General features: G+C 42.1%; 1 protein-coding gene across 2 annotated transcripts in view; it reads left to right on the plus strand.

Moving 5' to 3' along the window:
- Positions 1-15,074, plus strand: part of DDHD1 (DDHD domain containing 1) — a 67,648-nt gene extending 52,574 nt beyond the window's left edge. The window contains exons 8-13 of one of the 2 annotated variants that reach the window (XM_052783604.1): positions 751-1,013; positions 3,228-3,303; positions 8,323-8,472; positions 9,808-10,060; positions 11,347-11,529; positions 13,641-15,074. In XM_052783604.1, coding sequence (XP_052639564.1) covers positions 751-1,013; positions 3,228-3,303; positions 8,323-8,472; positions 9,808-10,060; positions 11,347-11,529; positions 13,641-13,822 — 1,107 coding nt within the window. In that variant the 3' untranslated portion in view covers positions 13,823-15,074. The remainder of the gene's footprint in view (positions 1-750; positions 1,014-3,227; positions 3,304-8,322; positions 8,473-9,807; positions 10,061-11,346; positions 11,530-13,640) is intronic. The other variant, XM_052783605.1, reaches the window with a different exon arrangement.
- The last annotated feature ends 5,973 nt before the right edge of the window (positions 15,075-21,047 follow it).

Here is a 21,047-nt window from a genome sequence, read left to right on the forward strand (position 1 = left end):
CAAAAGCAATTTGAGGATATTTTCCCAGAACCCATTTAGGCTGTCACTGTAGTATCTAAGCATATCCATTTTAGTGGATTTATTTTCCCAGTCCCCTGCAATGAGGTAGGAATGCTGTTGCTCACTTTGATAAACGAGAAGAGAGAGTGTGACTTGTCTGGGGTTATGTGCCAAGCTTGTGGCAGAGATGTGAGTTGATTCTAGATCATGTGTGGCTCAGGCTCCTTCCAGCCTCCTTAGGTTAAAAAAGCAGCTGAACCTCTGACACAGGAGAAACATTCAGTGCTGTGAAAAGGTAGAGAAACAAGCAATAAGGGAGATACAGCTGTGTTAATAGTCACTGTTGTGCTAATGGACCGGCAGGGAAAACCAAGTACCTTGCTATTGCTCACCTCAGAGGATGCTATTAAGTACTTTAGGCACAGCTGTCATTTGTTTAAGCGTTTACTTCAATTTAATGCCTTGGGCTGTGTAGCGTAGCAGTTCTAGGGCCACCACGTGTCCTGTGTGGTGGTTACTGCTGGGTCTGGAGGGGAGAGATGAACCACTGGAGTCAGCGACAGTCATCCAAACTGTTGCTGCTGAGCATAAGAATTTGCTCATCTTCCCAGCCTAAGTGAACAGACTATCATGCTCATCCTAGATGCATGCTTGAGAAGGTGGTCAGTGTAGTACACGAAGACACGTGAACATGAACAGGAGTGATAAGATGTTGAAATTAAACTTTCTTTCCTTACGTTCTTGAAACAGCTGGTGAAAGGGCTGCAGCAGGAGCTGAACCGGCTATACACGCTTTTCTGCTCCCGGAATCCAGAGTTTGAGGAGAAAGGAGGGAAGGTCTCGATTGTGTCCCACTCGCTGGGCTGCGTCATCACCTACGACATCATGACTGGCTGGAACCCGGTCAGGCTTTATGAACAGTTGCTGCAGAAGGAGGAGGAGGAACTTGAAGACCGTTGGATAAGCTATGAGGAGCAACGTTTACTTGAAGAACTTTACATAACGAAACAACGGTAATGCATCCACTTCTGATTATTAAAGGAGAAAACCACATCCCTAGATGACGCCCCTTGAGTGTTTCCAGAACCCACCATGGCTGTTATCTTTTGTGGCTGATGTTCTTCTGCTGGTGCTGAATGGCAGTGGTAAATGCTAAACACAGAACTGAGCAGGCACAGGGAGCTGGCACTGCTAATAGGAGCTCTGAATCCACATCCTACGGGCTGTACCAGAACCAAGCAACTAGTTACTGCTCACTGGCCAGATGGACCGGGAGCAGATCATATCCAGGAAGAAAGGAGAAGGTCAGGCCATTAGCCTTCCAGATACTTGAGGAGAAACACAACTAAGTACCTTGCGGGTAGGCAGTGAGCTGTAATACTGAGCAGAACCTGAGCAGTGAAATTCCTAAGTTTCTAGAGAAAAATGAGAAGTTTTTCTCCTAGGCTCAGCTTGGAAATTGAGCTCCACCAGCTGGATACAGATGTTGTAATTGCTGTGATTGGGCTTATGGGTTTGCTACTCTGCTGCGGATCACTTACTAGCTTCTTCCTAATGCCATCTAGAAACGTTCGTGCTGTTTGGAGTGCGAAGCAGCACTGCCCACTGTGACAAACAGGATCTCGGTTTCGGCTCTTTGCAAGTGTTGGTAGGGATTCTCAGTTAGGGGACCTTGCAGATCACCATGATGTCTCCGCAGTGTTAAGGTGACTTCTCTGTCCTAACCTGAAGATCGAGGTGCTATGAGACACCCACAGATAGAGAATCTAATAATAGTAGCTTGAGCTTCAATCTTTCCAGTGGGAAGTGAGGATAAATCATGGTTGAGGATAAATCATGGTCACAGATCTTTTTGGTTCCTTCTTGAAACCTATCTTAGTATTGGCGGTACTTTGGAAGCATTAATATAGCATCAGATCTCCTGCAGTGCTTGAAATCAATATGTGTGTAATCAGGGATTGGTACAGGACATCTCTGTCACCTGCAAGGCTGGATAAAGTGTAATCTTTCTGAGAGCAGGGAAGTAAGAAACCTAATGAGGTTGTCCAGTGGTAAGATGACCCTTCAGGTGTATCACTAGCATATGATCAGGGAAAAATTACCATTTTCACACTCAAACTTCAGGTCCTTAGGCATCCTCTGAAGTGCTTCAGGTTGCATCCACAGTAATCCAAGTATCATTTGACACTGGCACTTCTGTATAGATAAGAGTAGCTTTCCATTTTGTGAGCCACCTTAGTGCAATTCAGTCTGAAATAATGGAAAATGTACTACTGGCATCCTATAACTTCTGGATTTCTAGTGTTTTAAGGATGGCAAACACGTAGTGGATTTCTGGAAATGCTTATGCCTGAGTAGGGTGTGTCGTAGCATGTATAAATGTTCTAGATTGTAGAATAACATACATACAGCATGTGAGGTTGTGCATTGGAAACCTTCGACTGCAGTTCACAAGAGTTAAGAATTCTGCATGCCGTCTTTTTTAAGACTGAATCACGTTCCTTAAAGCATACAAACTTTCTGGAAAGTACTGGGAAGTCTTTGGGAAGTTTCAGCTCCAGACTTGCTTCTTTCTAGTCAGGATGGCAGAGGTTAAGCTTAACATATTTGTTTAAGTAATGCTTTTGCAGAACTTGAGGAGGTGGTATTTTCATGCTCTGAAGAGGGCATAATGTTCTAGTGCTGGGACTGGGGACATTTTTACCAGTCCACATGAGCGCTTTATATCGTAGCTCCTTTTTTAATTCAGGCTAACTAGAAGAACAGGTGAACAACCTTTTTTAATGATAGTTGAAAGGGTGGGACACTGTCCTCCAGATATTCCACCACAATACAGAACTCCATAATGCTTGGGCCATGGAGTTTCCTGTGGCTTTGGGGTTTTTTATTAAAAAAAAAACCAAACCAAAACCAAAATAGGTGACTTGGCTGCAAAAACACCAAGGAAACAGGAGGCGAGTCACCTACTCCTGAGGAAGGAGAGTGGGCAGATGCTTGGGGTGGTGAACAAGGAAACTCGTATATTGATTGATTCCTTCTGTGGTCAGAGAAACAGTATTTCACATATACTGACTCTTAATCAGTTGGACTGCCTCCAAGAAATACTGATGCCATCACACTCTTTTCCCAGCAGACAAAACTGTTGGACCCCACAGGAATGCCTGTTTGGATCAGAGAGGTTAAGGCTACATTTTTTATTGGATCTCAGAAAGATCTCTATTTTCTAGGTTGAGAGAGATAGAAGAGAGGTTACATGGGTTAAAGGCATCCACCATATCAAAACCACCTGTCTTAAAATTTAAGGTATGTATGTTCGAGAGGTTTTTACTGAATGTTCTACTTGCTGTAAAAACACACCTGCAATATGGGTTATTCTGCTTACTTTTTTTTTTCCGTGTCCCTACACATGATGTTGGTAGAATAATTTTAATGTATTGGTTGAAGTGTGTGTACGTGTGTGTAAACATGTTACTGTATTCATATATTACTATTTATTACAAATATATATGTTTATATGTAAGCATATAAACCTGTATATAGATTGTTAATATATTACACACACACACGTATAACTATGTGGGAAGGTAAAAGCCGTTTGGCAAATTACATTAATCACGTATCTTAAACAATTTCACTTCTACTTTGTTGACTAATCCATTTTCCTTGGGGACTACTTCTAACATGTCACATCTCTGAGCAAATCTGATTGAATTTCCTCCAGCAGTGGATTTTCCTTCCAAATTATTCTGGTCTGACAGTTAGCACAAGTTACTTTTAGTCTCATGAAATAAATTGCTTGCTAATCAGCTGTACAAATTGCTAGAATTTCTTATTATTGGAAAAAAGGCATTTTCTAGCTTCTTGGTGGGATGTGCAACACTTTCTAGTTGATCGACTATATCTTGAAATATTAAACCATAAAAATGTGACATGATAGATGAGAACAAAATAGATTATTGTTTCTTAACTTGCCATTTTTCTTTCCTTCTGAGTTCAGGACTCCTAGAAGCCAGGGTCAATCTTGAGCCATAAAAAAGAGGAAACTAACCATAATTCAATTTGTCATAGCCTTCTCCTTTTCATCACTGCTTAGAAGCATGTATCACACTATTATCTCTACCATCAAGGAAGCTGAAGTCAGGCTGATACTCCTCCAGCTCTGTGAAAGATTATTCTTCACTCAGTTGTGCTTAAACTGAAGATTTTTTTCAACAGATGCTTTTTAGAGGGAGCAGGAAAGGAGGGGAAAAGACAGGGGGCAGAAGAGAGGACTGTATCTATCTAAATTACTGCTAGGTAATTTTTCATTGCAGTACATCCTTTTTCTTACCCGTACTGAAAGGAAAATGTTTTGTTTCTGTGAAGCTTTACGCTAGTGACTCCCATTGCTTAAGTACCGTGCCCGAGACAGAGCTCCAGAAAGAGAGAGGTTTTCCATGAACGTGATGGCAAAGTGCTTCTGCCAAGGGAGGACTTCAGCAGGATGCTTGAAAGACGATTGCTCATCAGCAAGCCAGTCCAGCTTACTGAGGGTGACTAGCTTGTTGAAAGAGATCTAACTGCTTTGTAGGTACCAACTACCAGCACCTTGGCTCTTCATGGCAGAGCAGAGCTCTGGTTTGATCACAAGTTCCTATTAACTGCAAGTGCTTGATCCACAAATTGCTTTGGTCTGTGCGACACAGGAGACTGGAGTCTTTGGTCACTGATCTCCTTAGGTTGTATTACACGAGGAAATGGGCATGTACAGCTGTAATGAAAAAGGCTAGCCACTGTCGATGTGTTGCCTCTTTTATGGACTGAAACAAATTAAGCTTCCCAGGATGAGAGAAAGTCACTAGTCCTACATGGAGCAGAGTTAAGCTTGCTTGATGTTGAGCAAGCACAAAGGTAGCTTTTGGCAGGACAAGTGCAAGAATAAATACAGCAGCTAACTTGGCTGGTATTTAATATTAGAGGAAGTGATCTGTGTGATTGACCGACCCTTTGGGGAGGGAAAAAAAACCCCAACCTGAAGATACAGAGTGTGTTGTACTCTAATAATATATTGGGCAAGCCACCAGAATGGGAACTTGAGGGTGAGGTATCTTTGTCTCTCTTCCTCTACTTCTCCTCAGATGGCATAATTGAATAAACTGCTAAGGTGCATGGGTTAAAAGCAAAGCCAACACCCCATTGTAAATGTAAAACTTAGAAGCACAGCCTTCTCCCCACCAGCTACATAAGAGGAATTGGAGTTAAAAGTCTAAAGGGGCTGAAGAACATGAAAACATGGGTATGGTGCGATACCTACCACTTTGTGACTCCATGGTGCATGAAAATAACCATGTTGTAAGATGATTTTCAATCACAGTGGGGAAGAGGAGGGCAGGACATATCATGGTTGCTCCCTAGTACTGAAAAGCAAATCCATTTAAGTCTGGGTTTGTCAATGAGCTGGCCCAGAGTGCTTCAGGATTCCTTAGCACTTCTCATTCACCCAGGATTACAGAAACTCTTCCAGAAGAAGCTCCAGCATGTACTTGACCTTGTGTTTTCTATGTAGCATCACCTGACAGTGATGTCAATGTTGATAACAACTATCACAAATTATTTGTAAGATACTAGTGATATGTACCACATGTACAAGAACTATGAGAGCTTAATGGGATGCTGACGTGCAGCCTTATCTGAGAGGAGGAAGCCTTTAAACTGAATGCAGAAATGTGCCATAGTAGTTGAACACACAACTGCCCAGTTAAATTCCCCATGTAATACTGGTATAAGTCTCTATTCCCTTTGTCGGCTAAGGCTGCAGAACATTCCTGGGTGCAGGAACGGGTGGGTAGAGGCTGCTGCAGAGGTCTGTATTTCCTTGCTCTGAAAGGATGTTTGGGATCCTCCAGGCTGAAAGGCAGCACAGAAACATAAATTATAATCGCTTTCTGTGTCTTCTGATTTAACATCACCACTAAACAACATTCATTTGTCCCCCACACTTACCTATGCGCAAAAGAGCTGCGCTGCCTCACTTCTGTTGGCTCATTCAGGTTTGTTTTTTTTAATTTTGAAAATACTGCAGTCTTAATTTGAATGGATGACTATTTGGCTCAGCTTCTGCTTGAAATACAAATAAATGCATTAAGTCTTCTGTTTATGACTCATACCCAGGAGAAGAGTGCTGTCCTGAAAGGTCATGTTCTTAAACATGTCTTCTCTGTTGTTAAACATTTAGAGGAATATATGTGAAGTGCTCCACTCCTGCTTCTAGGAGAAACACCAAAATTAATAAATGTTTTCTAGAAAGATTTTAGTCCTCTACTCCCAGTAAGTTTCATTGCATGGCAGTCTTCTCTTCAGCCACTTTGCAACAGCGCTGAGAGTTTAATGGGTGCAATTTAAAGGGCTTTATTTTTGGAAGACTTTTAGCATTCACTGCTTTGGTTTTGGTCTGGTGCCACCCGTTAAGGTACCCAGCTATTGGTACTTTATCTTTGTAAGCATTTCCAGAGCTGAAAGGCCATGTTGAAAGGCTCGCGTGTGTAAGAAAATACATAGCAAAGAACAGTGCCCTCCAAGAAGAAAGCATCTGTCTGTGGACACTGTTAATCTTGTGTTTATCAATAGAAGCGATGGAACAAAAGCCATGCACTGTGTAACCACTGAAACTATTTACCTTTTGAGATTTTTGCCTAGTCTGTACTTGCCTAAGGTGAATTAATGAAAACATCTTTTAAGCATCTGCTAGCAAGTGTAAGCTGACAGTCACTTTCTGATTTCTTTCTGAAGCAGAAAGACCATAATTGTGTACTTCAGATGCTCGTTACAGGAATATCAGATGGACAGGGTTAAAGGTTACGTATTCAGTTTAAAGGATTTCACTGTGAATATCTGTTTCTATTGTATTTGAAGATGAGAAAGCTTTTTGTCCAACCTGATTATAAGAAAGGAGAGCAGCTTTGCCCTAGACTAGAGTGACAATATAGATGACAGAGAGCAGTGCTTTGCAGCATATGATATTGAATAGCTTTGCTGAAGATCTAGATTTTTTTTTTTTTTCCCCTTGAACTGGGACTTGCACATTCTTTTGGAAGGAAGAGGTGGGGTACCAGTGCCAAGTCAGAGGAGGAGGAGTGTTTTGTACAGTGCTGGAATCTGGTAGATGAAACGGACCATTGTTTCTACACCCTCGCTCCATGTGCTGACATATAGGGAACGCACATGGGAATCCAAGCACCCTCCATGTGCACTTTAGCAAGAATGCAGCAATTTCTCATGCTGGTTAAGTAGCAGCATGCTAGGAGTTGCTCGGTTGTAGTGCCCTGCAAACTGGGCACTACTGTTGGGAAAGTTGCAGCGAAGGTCTGATAATGGTAAAATTAATTTTTTGTATAAGAAAATTCTCTAAAGGTTAAAAAGTAATCTTGACTTATGAAAATATTTTTGACTACAGAGTTTTACATTTGATGTTTCTAGGAGACGATGTCTGAGGATTGGTAATGGGATACGAAGCCATTCACCTCTAGGTCACTGTTGAATCCCGGCCCAGGTTGGTAGTGACCAAAAGTCGTTACCACTGATGCATGTTCAGTGACCTTTGTCAGATGGGTTAGCAGTTCAGTTCAGGTTTATTCAGTTGCCTCTCAGTGTTAGAGGCAGTCCTTTTAGAGCAAAGTGACAGTAGCTTTGGATGGTGGCTCAGTGTGCTGTACCTGTTCCTGGGTAGCGGTTCCTAACGTGTGACGCGGTGGCACTTTTGACAAGCATCATTCTGTTCACTTAACACTAGGTGTTTTTAAGAGGTTGTACGTAACACCAGCCTGTATGTGTGCGTGAATCCTATAAGTATTCTCTAGGTTGGCTTTAATAGCCAGCGTAGCCTGCATTTCTACTGCCTCGATGGGTGTGTGTAGCAAAACAAATCACAGAGTGCTTGGTTAGGGTAGGATGAAGGAGCTGTGGTAAGCTTTGGGAAGTTTCGTGAGAAATCAGGCTTCAATCTTGTGAAACTCATCGCGTTTCCTTAGTGTCTTCCAAATTCTTCTCGCTCCAGCCTTCCCAGTGTCGGTAGACCTCTTTCAGTTCAACTATCCGACTTGTTTTTCAGTTTTTCAACTATGTAGTACCACAATATGTAACCCTTCTCACAGCAAAGGGAAATGGGAAACTTAACCTTCATGTTATAGTACGTATGTTATAGTGATCTTTCCCGTTTTGGCTGACTAATACTGTACGAGTCCCTCAGTTGAAACTGAGAAATCAGTTGAAAGAGAGAAATCAAATCCAGCCATGTTAGAAAGCATTATTTCCATCCTTATTAACGTGGATGAAATCTCTCCTTAGGTTGAGAATTTCTTCTGTATGGGATCTCCATTAGCAGTGTTTTTGGCATTGCGTGGCATCCGTCCAGGAAACAGCGGTAGTCAAGACCATATTCTGCCCAGAACAATTTGTAACCGCTTACTAAATATTTTTCATCCAACAGATCCAGTGGTGAGTTTTAATTGCAGTTGCAAGCTTTTACCGTGACTATTTTTAAGCATCAGCTGTGTGATAATGTGTGATCTTCAAAGCGTGTGAATCAACGCAAGCATGTTCCAGCACAGGACTATTTGTTAATGATTATCGTACCATGTCTTGGGTTTTGTAACTGTAGAATAACAGTTCCTACAAATAATTGCCTTAAATACCATATACTTTGCTTCTCTCTTCATATTAATAAGATTCAAGATTACTCTTTTTTTTTGCAAAGGCATAAGAAATAATCCTTCTCAGTGAAGTTCCAACTTGTGTTTAACTTACTGACTTCCATTAAACATCCTCTGTCCAAAGATAGTACTGCTGTTAAAACAAGGCTTCACAAGCAGTTTACAGGATACTGTAGAAAAACAAAGACACTGTTTTTTTCCCAAAGGGTCCTGAGGAAGAGATTGTTAGCGGGTGGGGTAGTACTTGGGAGGGCACTATTAGTATAGCTTCAGCCTGTCCTTATACTCTTCCACAGGCAGCCAGTGTTCACTGTTATCAAAGGCAGGATGCTGGAACTTTGATCTGCATCATCTTGGCAACTGCTTTGATGCAAGCTTGATTCGGGCTTTCATGCTTACTATAGAATAGTAATTTGGGGATACTTCTGTGTTTAAACTCTACCTGAATCTGAGTATATTCAGACTTCAATCCAAACGTGCTGGTTCTGCTCATCTCAAGATCTTGTTCAGCTCCAGCTACTCCAAAACCAGAATTTTCCTGGGACATCTAGGACGACTGGTTAGGCTGCAGTCTGTGATCCCACTCTGCAAATAGTAACTTTACTTAGTTTTAAGATAAAGAAGTGCAGAGTGCTTTTCTACATCTAAGTAAACCAAGGAAAATAAAGAATCAATAGAAAATGATTTTTTTTAATAAGCACACCAATTCATGGTTTGCACAGGGATCAATGAAGAGTATTAAACAAAAAGTTTACATAGCCAGTTCCTCTCTCTCTGTTGTGTTGTGCAGAATCAGCTTAAGTGTATATAAAGTTTGCTCTGTCAGCGCATAATAACAAACATCTGTTAACAGTAACTTGTGTGTTCGTAACACCATGTAGTAGAAGTGTTGCAGAGAAATGTGCTAGTGAATGCACAAGCAACTGGGCAGCTAATATATCTTCCAGGCTATGAAAATAAAGGTAAACCAGAAGATACCACCACCATTCTGTCACTTTCTAGGCTTCACTTGTTACAGATATTTTGGATTTGAGGTTGGAGAGGACTCTCTATGGGAAGGGAATGTGATTTTTTTTCAGTCTTGACACTCAGGATTTTCTTTTCTGAATTACCCTTGCAGGCCTATAGATTAGAACCTTTAATTCTGAAACACTACAGCAACATTTCGCCTGTCCAGATCCACTGGTACAACACTGCAAACCCTCTACCTTATGAGCATATGAAGCCAAGTTTTCTCAACCCAACAAAAGAACCTACCTCAGTTACTGATAGCGAAAGTGTTTCAACTGTACCGAGCCCAACCACTTCACCAGTCATGGTTCGACGCCACTATGGGGAGTCCATAACAAATATAGGCAAAGCGAGTATATTAGGTAATTGTTCTTTATGTCCTTTGTTTTATATATAGGACCTTCTTGTAGAGCTTCACTGCTCCATGGTGTGGTGTTTGAGGTGCAACCATAAGCAAACTATTCCTGGCTGGTTCAGTTTGTTCTGTATAGGTGTATGGCTTGTTTTAATCCCAACTGACATTTACTTTGACGGAAAGACAGTTTACGTACACTGGAGTCAAGGCTTGCGGGGAGAGGATGTGGGTCAGGGAGTTTATGCTATTGCTGCCTTATTGTTTTCTGCCTTATTGAAGTAACATCCTGGTGATTTAATAGCTTCCACTCTACTTCATGGAAAAAAAAAAATTAAAGCTTATTTTGTGACTACATTTTCTGGTATTGGCAAATAGGAGAAAAATCTCCCTATGTATGCTATTATGGTTACATTTAACTCATGATTTTACAATAGGAAATTGAGGCTGTTTTAATATGAAGCCTGTCCCCTTCTGGCTTTCTGATTCAAAATAAGCCCTGGTTTAAGTGAGCTTAAATTCACTTTCACTGGAGCTTATATTTGAGCACGCACTTGCAGTTTTTGTTGACTCAAGGCTTTTCTTTAGCTCTCTATGTGGGATTTGGAAGAAGGCTTGTGCCAGGAATCTTCCCAATCAAATAAGTATATAAAAGCACTTTAGTCCTTGAGTAGAAATAGGCGGTATTTCGAAGCAGGGTTACTTTTTCCTGTGTTACTACAGTAACTTTAATGTCTTGTCCATGAGGTGGCAGCAAAGTCGGCAGAAAACATCATATATCTGTTCTTAACTTTTACACCCCTCTTCCTGAGCAACCAAAATAGTCCTTTTAACGGATGATACAGCATTTCTAAATGTCTGTAAGGGTGATGCCAACATAAGGACCCTTAATGAGAGGAATGTCTTAAATGCCCTGATGGGATTCTTATGTGCAGAAGGTACTAACGTTGTTATAAAGCATTTTTGTCTTAGACTTTTTATGAAAGAGGAATTACAACATATCTATAAAAGTACCAGATCTCTTGCAGCAGAAGTGTTCTCATGTATTTTTGTTCCCCTAACTACAGTTTCCAAATTATAGCCTTTGCTTGTACGCTAGATTAGTCTCACGATAAAGAGTGTACACTTAAGTCAGATAAGCCGTTCCCACCCTAGAAAAGCATGAATAGTGTTTTCCTTCATCTGTCGCTCAACTCTGACTGATGAATGCTACAGTGACTTTAATTTGCAGTTTGATTTAGCTGCCCTTGTGCTTGGTTGTTTGTTTGGTTTTTTTTACCTCCATGCTGGATGCAGGAGCTGCGAGTATTGGGAAGGGCCTCGGCGGGATGCTTTTTTCAAGATTCGGTCGTTCTAGTACAACCACCCCACAGACACTCGAGACGGGAAAAGATGGAGCCGAGGGGGACGACAAGAAGGCCACAACTGTTGGGACACCGCCTTTCCCACACAGCAGCTCGGGCTTTCTCGAACCCACAGGTTAGTGACGAGTCCACCTTACAAACCCTCTGGAAACAAGACCTTTAGTGGGCTGCATCCGTATGTTGTGGGAGGCTGGAAATACCATAACAACATATGCCGCTATTTAATTTTGTTGGTTTGCTCTAAAGTGATAAATATTGAATCTGTTCCTGCTTTTTCTGTCTCTTGAGGCTGTCCAAGGACTGACTCTCTGTTCTCCCTTTAACCTTTTTTTCCTCTTAAAGGAGGTTTATCTGTATATGTGTTTGTACGTACGTGTACACCATATATATATGCATGTGTGAGTTTTGGCTGATGAGATCTGCATATCAGTAGTTCCTAGACTCCCACTAGGAAAAGCAATATAATTGCTGCAGAGAATCCCCCTCACCATTTATCGTAAAATGGATTTATTGAATTTCCCCATACATTTGCAATTCTGAAGCAATCTGGATTTAAAGGCACTTATGCCTGGAAACAGAAGCTGCCCTTGTCCTGATCTGAACCGCCCAGAACAGAAAGTGCAATTTTAGCAGCTGGTTTTTTGGAAAAGTATAGGTACTTCCTTTACAGAAATACATACTTGAATTTATTTCTAAACTTCTCATTGGCACTGTTGCAAGGCGGGGGTTTTTGCAATCTATGGAGTCACAAGTATGTTGTAGCTTGTGATAGCGTTCACATGACACATTGCTGTCCACTCATCACCGCTAATTTCAACAGATAACCTGAGTCAGTATTTGAGGACAGAGACTTTGTTTTAAACTTGAAGAAAATAGAGTGGCGTGACCGCGAATCTTGCGGAGCTGACGATGAGGTCCTTTCGGGGGCGGTTTGGAACGTCAAGGCAAGGGCCTTCTGCACAGTTCCTGCATCCCTCTTTGCTGCAAGCCCGTCCCTGCTCCATAGAAGGAGACCGTGGAGCGGAGGCCAGCGAGGCTGTAAGCTGAATGATGCAATCTGCAGCCAAAGTATTTGCTTCTGAGAGGGCGGCCGCTCGGCTTGTGGTGGGGTTTGGCTGCCTCCCAAGCTCCTGTAAACGGCCTCTCGTCAGAGGGAGACGGAGTCGTTCGGGGCGTCCTTCCTGCAAAGCCACTGGGTTTTTTTGAATATCTGCGTCTTAGTGGAAATGACTGCGGTCGTCTCCTGGTATTCGAAGGCTCCGAGTCCCTCTCCTTGCTGCGTTTGCAAAGCGGTGCAATGCTCCCGTGAAAACACGAAGGCACACGTCGTTCCCCGAGTGCTGCTGTGCCGTGACGGCGGCAGCGCTCGTGCGATGCTCCCTTTATGCGCCCTTTGAGCCAAGTATTAAAATTCCTTGAAACTGGCTTTGATAAATGGCTGCATTTTTTACTCAATATGGGGGTTTGGCTTTTGTAGCTAAGCAGGCTTTTAGTTTTGTCCTTTTTATTCCGTTGCTCCTTGTAGAGATTTTTCTAACCGCTAAAGTGCCTTAACAATAGGTTAGCCATTGGCCCAGTTAAACATGCAGTGAAAATTGCTTTGAATGTGGTATTAATCAAAGCAGCCATTGAAATGAAAGGATAACTGCTGAAATATATTAGGAATAATCTGGAAATGAAAAGGGCTAGTGCTGTGTAGGGATGGCTGGTTTTCAGAACAGGCTTGTAATATTGGGTGTAGTCTCCCTGTATACCCACTAAAGATGCGAGAATTCCATTTATTTCAGAAAGTTCTGAGCATCCACCTTCTGAAAGTCAGTGTTTCCTAATGGGGCCTCAACATTTGCTGGCTACTTCTGTGTAGTTATCATAAGGAGCATAAATAAATGTATTTGTATAGTTACTATAAGGAAAACAGCTGCTTAAAAAAATGCTAGCTTTTTCCAAGCTTTAGGTTTAGTTTCTTCTCCCCCTCCCCCAAACTAAGCACCACTCTTAGATCAGGCTTCTGCTAAATGCATGTGCATCAAAATGTATGTACATATTAGTAAAAATCACAGTTGACTTAAGTGAGTGTACTGTTAAATGTAAACACAGAGACATTATGTGTATTTTATATACAACAAGTAGAATCAGAACCCAAAGCTGATGGAAAAACATGCCGGTGTTTTTTCTTCTGCTGACATACAATTCTAACACCCTTTTTGTTTCTTGTTCAATTTCTAGTGGAACTGGAGCACAGGATTGATTTTGAGCTCAGGGAAGGTCTTGTGGAGAGCAGATACTGGTCCGCAGTCACATCACACACTGCCTATTGGTCGTCTCTGGATATTGCTCTTTTCCTTCTAACCTTCATGTACAAGCACGACCAAGAAGATACCGACAAATCCAATTTAGACGCTATTTGAAATTTTGACTGGGGATGGGGTGGGATGGGAAAGGAAATTTTAAAACAAATGGCACAAAACTGATGTTTTACTGTTGAACTGCAGTATATATGGCATGGAGGTTTCAGGTTTAAGTGCATGTTTGGATTTTTTCCTATTTCTGAAGAGCAAAAATGATTTGTATTTAAAAGCACTTTATAGTTTTAAACATTTTGCAGTGCTTAATTAGACCTGAAATGATTCCAAATTCTTGTTAACTTTGACTGTATAAAAAGCCAATACAATGTGTAGCATCCCATAAGCACGGTTGTGTGGTGTGCTTGGGTGACATACTTGTTAATGACCATAATTGCTGTTTAGTTCATTAAAGTATAAAAGATTAGTTGATTAAAAAAAACTAAATTAATTTCCATTAACAAAAATATATGTTAGATACAAACCTAAAACTGCCATGTTCTGATGTTTTATGTATCAGTAAATAACAAACGGTGGTGTCATTTTTCTAGGACTTTGTTCAGCTCCACATCCTATTATCCACAGTACCATTGAAAGACCATTCTGACTGCTGGCTTCTGAGGGCGTATTATACGTGATACATTTAGTAACTAATGCTGAAAAAAGCATGAAGCAAATATTTGAAATACTGTAATTATAATTTATTATTATCTCTAATTGTTTCATTTTATTCCAGTGTATAAAACATTACTTTTTTACTGGTTTCTTTTGACATAATTTAAGAACCACATTTATTTTCTACAGTGTTAAGACTTTTTCTCAGAAATACATATCTTTGTACTACTATTCAAATGAATATATGGACACTGTGGCACACTTTAAGTATTTTTTCATTAAAAATAAATATTTGTGGTTTCACACAAATGACATCAGTCACGTTCTTCTCAAAGGTAAGTAACTGCCTTTGCTTTTCAGGTCCCAAGTGTTTCTCAGGCATGTGAAGGTTTTGACCTCACATTAGACTTGGTTTGCAGAAGATCCAGCTGTCTTTCGCTTACCATTATTAAATGTATATACGTGCGTGTGCATTTGTATAAAAATGTATGTATGTGTATATTTATGCGCAAGGATCCCATCAAGAGGAAAGAGCAGCATAAAATAAACTTGGTGGGGCCTGAGAGTACCAGAGCTTAGATTAGGTTTCTGTCTGAAACTAATTCAGGAGAAGTCAAGAGAGAAGTGTTGTGATGAAAGGAAATAATCTGCAAATGAAACACTAAAAGGTCATTGTTGAGATTTTAAAACAACGTGGAAGGCTCTGGAGTAGAAGTGTCAGATATATGGCCTCTGAGCTGCCTCTGGCTGAGGTATTTATGATCTGTATGGCATATGGGAAGCTGCAGAATCTAAATTTTTGTTAAAATATCAGGCTGTGGCGTTGGTGAATAGCGGTGTTCTCAGTGTTAACAGATGTGGCACCATCAGCTCACGGCACCAACAGACAGGCTCAGCCAGTGACTCGGAGATGTGGAAACCACCCAGACGTCCCTTTCTGAAATTCCGGGGGGAGAGGGTGGCTCTTCTCCCGAATAGTATTGCTCGGGCTGTTGTTTGTTTCCCTGGTCCGTGGTGCAATGGGGAAGGAATTGGGATCTAGGCCTGTATGTCGGGGTTATGGATTTAGGACTAATTATGAAGGAAGAAAAAACAATATGAAGAGAAAGGGAAGGGAGGACTGGAGGGGAATGGGAAGAAGGTGACAGAAACAGCACTACTAGAAATGCAGTGAACCAATACTCAACAAAGATGTTCAGATGGTGTAAAGGATGTTGCTTCAGCGTGGATATCTGAAAAAATCCATCTAGCCTCGGTGAATTGTAACTCTCCTGCCTGACATGTTTACCTTGGTTGATGAACAATCATAAAAAATTAAAATAACCCGCAAAGAGAAGGAAGCTTGACACCTCTGCTCCAGAAAACAGGCTTTTGTTTACCTTACTGGTTTTGCAGATAAGTTGTTTAATCAGCTCTTCCTAATTAGGAGAACTTAAACGTAAAAGGAGAACCCCCTTTTAAATTTAGAACGTGTAAAACATTTCCAAATGTGCATGGTTGGTGTTTCAGTACTTTGAGTTGGATCATGTCACTGCTGTGTTATCCCCTTACACTACTGGATCTACACTAGATCTCTTTCTAAACGCTGTAAACAAAAGGGGTTTAATTCCTATAATTCTTGTGGTCTGTGTAAACTCTGCCGTTGTCCAGAACATGTTTCAGATTTATGGAATAGCTGTTCCCCTCACATCGGAACATGCTGGTACTTGCTGACTGCTCTCCGTATAAGGGATGAGATCCTACTTTTGTATGCGTACCCCCTGGTAAATCAGGGAGCAGATAGAGCTGAGAAGTAAACCATATCGCTGGTAGGAGAAGGGATAATCAGGACCAATACCTGTTCATCGCTTTGCATTTTTCCTGAGTTAATGGACATATTCTGTTCTAATTTGTAACTTCGTGGAACGTCTACTAATCTCCAAGCTTAAATGCAAGGATAAAACATATTTCGAAAGAATAAATGGAGATTTATTCTAAAGTGTATGCAAAGATGTTAAGCATGCTGTGGGCAGACTTTCATCTTTTTAATCCTCAAAAAAGATCTCTTATCCTCCTGCAAAGACAAAATACTATTTGAAAATTAAATTTTGAAGTTGTTAGAAAAAGGATTGCCCCATTTCTGTTCTGCAGTGTAACACAGATTCAAGTAGGGTCACACCTCTGCATGCCAGAGTCTAAATTTCATGCTTAAAACTTTCTGGTCAGATGGTCCATGGCATAATATAGAGCTGGAATGTCCTGGCATCCAATTACTGACTTGTTTTCTTCTGCAAGAACAATGTTTAGCTTTACAGGCTGTGTTGACTGGTGGTTTTTCTTGAGAAACCAAGATAAGGGAAATGTACTTCACTGTTGTCAGTCTTCTGACTGATACTGAGCTGTTTTCTGAAACTTGCCCTTGAGTGCTTTGCCCAAATCTGACGCTCCCAGGTTTTTTGCTACAAGGTCATTTTTGCAGATAAATCGGCTTCAATTTTTTTTTTTTTTTTCCTGAATTCCATCCCTTTGCTTCTAATTATTCTGTCATGTTTTTACTACAACCTCCCTTCCCCTCTATGTGCTCTCTCTCTGCTTTTATTGCCAGCGTTTCTGGAGTTAGAGGCCCTTTGCTTTATTTCACTGTGAAAGTCTAGCTGGCCAATTTCAATTGTTTTATCTCCTTTCCTAATTAGTATTATCAGGCTGAACTGAAACATGTTTCATATTCTTATATATATGTATTACGCCTGGTTGCCGTCTCTTCCTCCTTCACGGTTTTCTGTTGTCCTGTTGCTCGTTTCCCGTGCCGCTTGTCAGTCGAGCTGACTCTACACGTAGCTAAATCGGTGGGGATTGATTTTTTTCGGGTTGAGTTCATGAATCACTATGTCAACTGTTTGCAGTTAGATAGTTAATGTATATTTGTGTGCCCTCTGCCCAGCAAGTTTATTTGAAATTCATTGTTTCCCATTTTTCTGTTATTAGCTTGGAGATTAGGTTTCTGCCTCCGCATATCATTTTTCTGCTGAAGTCGGACTGCAGGTAATTGACCCGTGGTGTTTTACAGGGTCATCTCCCCTGTCTCTGCCACACGTCTTCAGTGACCGTCAGGGGTTCAGTAAGCTTTTACACACCAAGGCCCAGTAATAGACTGCCACATGTACGGAGTAATTTTCCGTTTTCCAAGCGTTATCTTACTGGTTGCTCTCCATCTGCAATTGTAGTGAGTACTTTTCATTGCTTCCCCAGAGTCCGTGCCTATTGTCTTTGCTGATATTGCGAAAAGCTTTAAAATCTTTTCTTAAAATGTCACCCATGTGACAGTCCCATTTTCTGGTTTATCAGATGGACTTCAGCCTGACGTTTTTCTTGCATTCCATGTTTGATCTGCATTTACTAATCATTTTTCACAAAATCAAACTTTCTCTTGGTTTAGCTTTTCCCTCCCTCTTCTGAAGCATTTGGTTTTCATTTCTGCTTTGATTTCTGTCCACTGGAATTTCTGTCCACTGAAGCTTGCTTCGGGAGTGTTTGAGCATAGCCTGTGCATCCTCAAGACTTGAAGTGGAAACTTTGAAACCCACTTGAAACCCACGAGGCATATCTTACCGTTGTGATCCCGGAGACTTCTCCTGAAAGCTCAGCATCAGCAAAGCCCAGCTGGATGTGTTTAGCTTTTGGGATGGCTTTGCATGTTCTCTCTTCACTGCGTTTGTGTTTTCCATCAGTCAGCTTAACTCTGGGACCGACAAAACGTTTTTTGTTGTTGTCAATGAATTTTGGCATGTTGGTGAGCAGTGGATCTGGGCTGACCTCTCCCAGGACTGGTTCCTTGCTCTTTGGGTTTCTCCTAGCTCCCTTGAGGCCCATTTGACCCACACTTTGCTATAGATGTCACAACGGTTTGTGTTTCTCTGCATGCCATTGCAGAAGCACTTAAAACTGCATGCCCAGCTCCTGATGCTGACAGCGTGTTGACACGGTCTCCTCTTCCAAGGAATAAGAGGAGAAGTCCTAAGCCATGGAGAGAAATGCCTGGCTATCAAAGTTTCAGTTCACCCTGGAGGTCAGTGCCCTCTGGTCCCATTGGAAAGCAAACTCCAACATCAGCCTTTTCCCCTGAAAATGCCCTGTCTCCCCAGCTGCAGTTGCAGCAGCTCTTGACTAGCAGACCTTGGCCAATCCTTTCCCTTCAAGAGTGAAAAGTCAATGAGTCCCCTGCAAGCATGAGATGTCCCAGAAGCAATCCCTTGTGGTTTTGAAATCCTCGCTGATTTACCCAAAGAGAGGGGTTTCATATGACAATTCTGTGGGCATCTGGCACAGATTAACTTCTCTGTTTCTTAAATAAAATATCATTTCTTGCAGCTACTCTGCCTGTTCCCTGGTGCCTCATTGCTTGTAAGTGTGGACATGGGAGAGGTGAAGTGCAAAATTCTCTACAGACTGCAGCCCTGACCGGACCCTCGTACTCCAAGGACCCCACGTCCAATTTGTTGTTCTTGCTGGTTTTACGGCTCTTTCAGTTATCTCCTTGGAAGTCAGTATCTCATCTCAGAGTGGTCCCATACTTTGTACTTAAAGAGCAGCTACTTAAAGGGTCTTACCATTTCAGCATACCCCTTGATACAGAAGAACCTTGACTTCCATTTTAAAACGGAATTTTCAAGCATGTTTGTGCCAAAGCATCTCAGGTTTGGGGGTTTTACTACTTCCTTCAGTTTATAAGAAGGCTCCTTTAACTTGGGTTTTGAACTCATAACTGTTTCAAGCAGAAATTAACCTTATCCAGTGCTTTATGAATCCAGATTTTTTTTCTCTCTGATATGATATCACTGGTAATGTGACAAACCACCTCACGCTACCAACGTGGTCCTGCTTATGCTACTTCTCTAACAGCCAGATCCCAACCTGGCCGAAACAAAGGTCTTCCCTTGACTTCTGCTGAGTGTTAGATCGTGTTCCAAGTGCCTTTAGTGCTTGTCGCTCTTCCCACTGTTTCTTAGGTGAATATGTATAATATGGATTAGGTGGGGGAATAAAAAGGCTTTGGCATTTAGGTTGCCAGCGGGCCAGCACTGAACCCTCGAATATCTCGAGCAGGGAGATCACGCTGTGATCCGTGTTGGCCTCCGTGTACTGCCGCGTGCTCCGGATTATGCCCAACAGCCTCTCGGCAAGCAGAGGGTTGAATTCTGGTTTTCTGTTCATATTCCCCTGCCTGCAAAGCCCAGACTGGTTGGAAGCCAAAGCCACAGGAAGGGGGAAAGGAGAGCAGCTCTTCTGATTTTGAATTTGTGATATCTTTCCACCTACTGCTGTCTCCCACACCTACCCAAAACTAAAAACTTGAGTTTGTGCCACCACAGGAAAGAGGCTGACGGACCACATTGCCTCTGGTTTATTTTCACAACTTGTGTTTTCAGAACTGAATCACCGGGGTTTTGGGGCTGCAAATATTCAGGTTTTGCAGGGTGAGGACGCAGCAGGCTGGGGATGGAGACACTTTTGATTACCCTCAGCAGTGGAAAAGGCAATTGTGAATGACTGAGCACGGGCGGATGAGCTGGTGTAAATGGATGTGGTCTCAGGGCGGTGATGCTTGTGAAACGTGGGTGCTGAGCCGGTCGGTGCTGCAAAAGCCAGCCTGCAAGGAGGGAACGGGGCTTCCCCCTCGCCGCGGTTTGCCGTGGGGCTTCTGCAAGCCCCGCGTTTTGTTTCTGGGAGTCCGGCTGGGCAGGAACAGGCTCCCCGCCGGCTCCCGGGGTAGATGTTTCCTGTTGTGAACCAGCATGGAAATGCAAAATGGCAAAAATCTCTGCAAGACGAGAGGAGCCCTCTGAAACGTGCACAGATGTGTTGTGTTATCTTCCCACCTTTTCATCCCGCTCCCATTCCGTTGAGCCGAAGGGCCGAATGAGGAGCGTGCACGTTTTCAGTCTAAAACCGCCAACGTCCTGCTCTGATAACTTCCCAGGATGTTTAATACTGCGGGATTTGTCAGAAATTTTCACATTCATAATTACTTTTAAGTAACCAATACTTAAGTTTAAAAATAGCTTAACGTACTTTCAACGTTGCTAGGTGTGCTTTCACTAAGGAAATGGTCAGACCTCTTTGCAAAGAAGGACAGACCGCTTCTGAAACAAACACCATTTATCTCCCAGCTGGTGTCTTACAGGAGAGTGTTCCAGCGATGCCACCACTACGTTTCACCACTATTTCCCCAGCTAGTTTTACAGCTACTGGACCGTGAAGGGTCGTGCAGTTAATCTCTGTGCTTTGTATAAGGTGAGATACTGTCGGAAAAGGAATCTTTAAACAGCTTGGATGTGGCACTGGTGTTTAGCCTCGTGTGCTTTGCAGGAAGGGCTTATACTGAAACAGCAGCTGAATAGCCTGTGTTTACAAAGCATGTTCGGATGGGACAGTTATGCCTCTTGGCACACTCGTCAGGGTTTCTCCTTTATGCTTACCAGACTGCCCCTTGCATGCAATTGAGTGTGGGTTTTTTTCATTTGCATATAAACCAGAGTATTAAAAATCAGCAGGGGGAAGGGAGGGAGGTGAAGCTGCTTTGTGGTGGTTGCAGAAAAGGGAAGAGGGTAGAAATGTTCCTTCCAACGATGATGCGTGCTCTGCTGTCACGGAAGAAACCTGCGATCTCCTCCGTGTTGGAGAGACCACATCTGCCTTT

Source organism: Harpia harpyja, chromosome 3 (genome assembly GCF_026419915.1).
Source record: "Harpia harpyja isolate bHarHar1 chromosome 3, bHarHar1 primary haplotype, whole genome shotgun sequence".
Taxonomy (NCBI): domain Eukaryota; kingdom Metazoa; phylum Chordata; class Aves; order Accipitriformes; family Accipitridae; genus Harpia; species Harpia harpyja.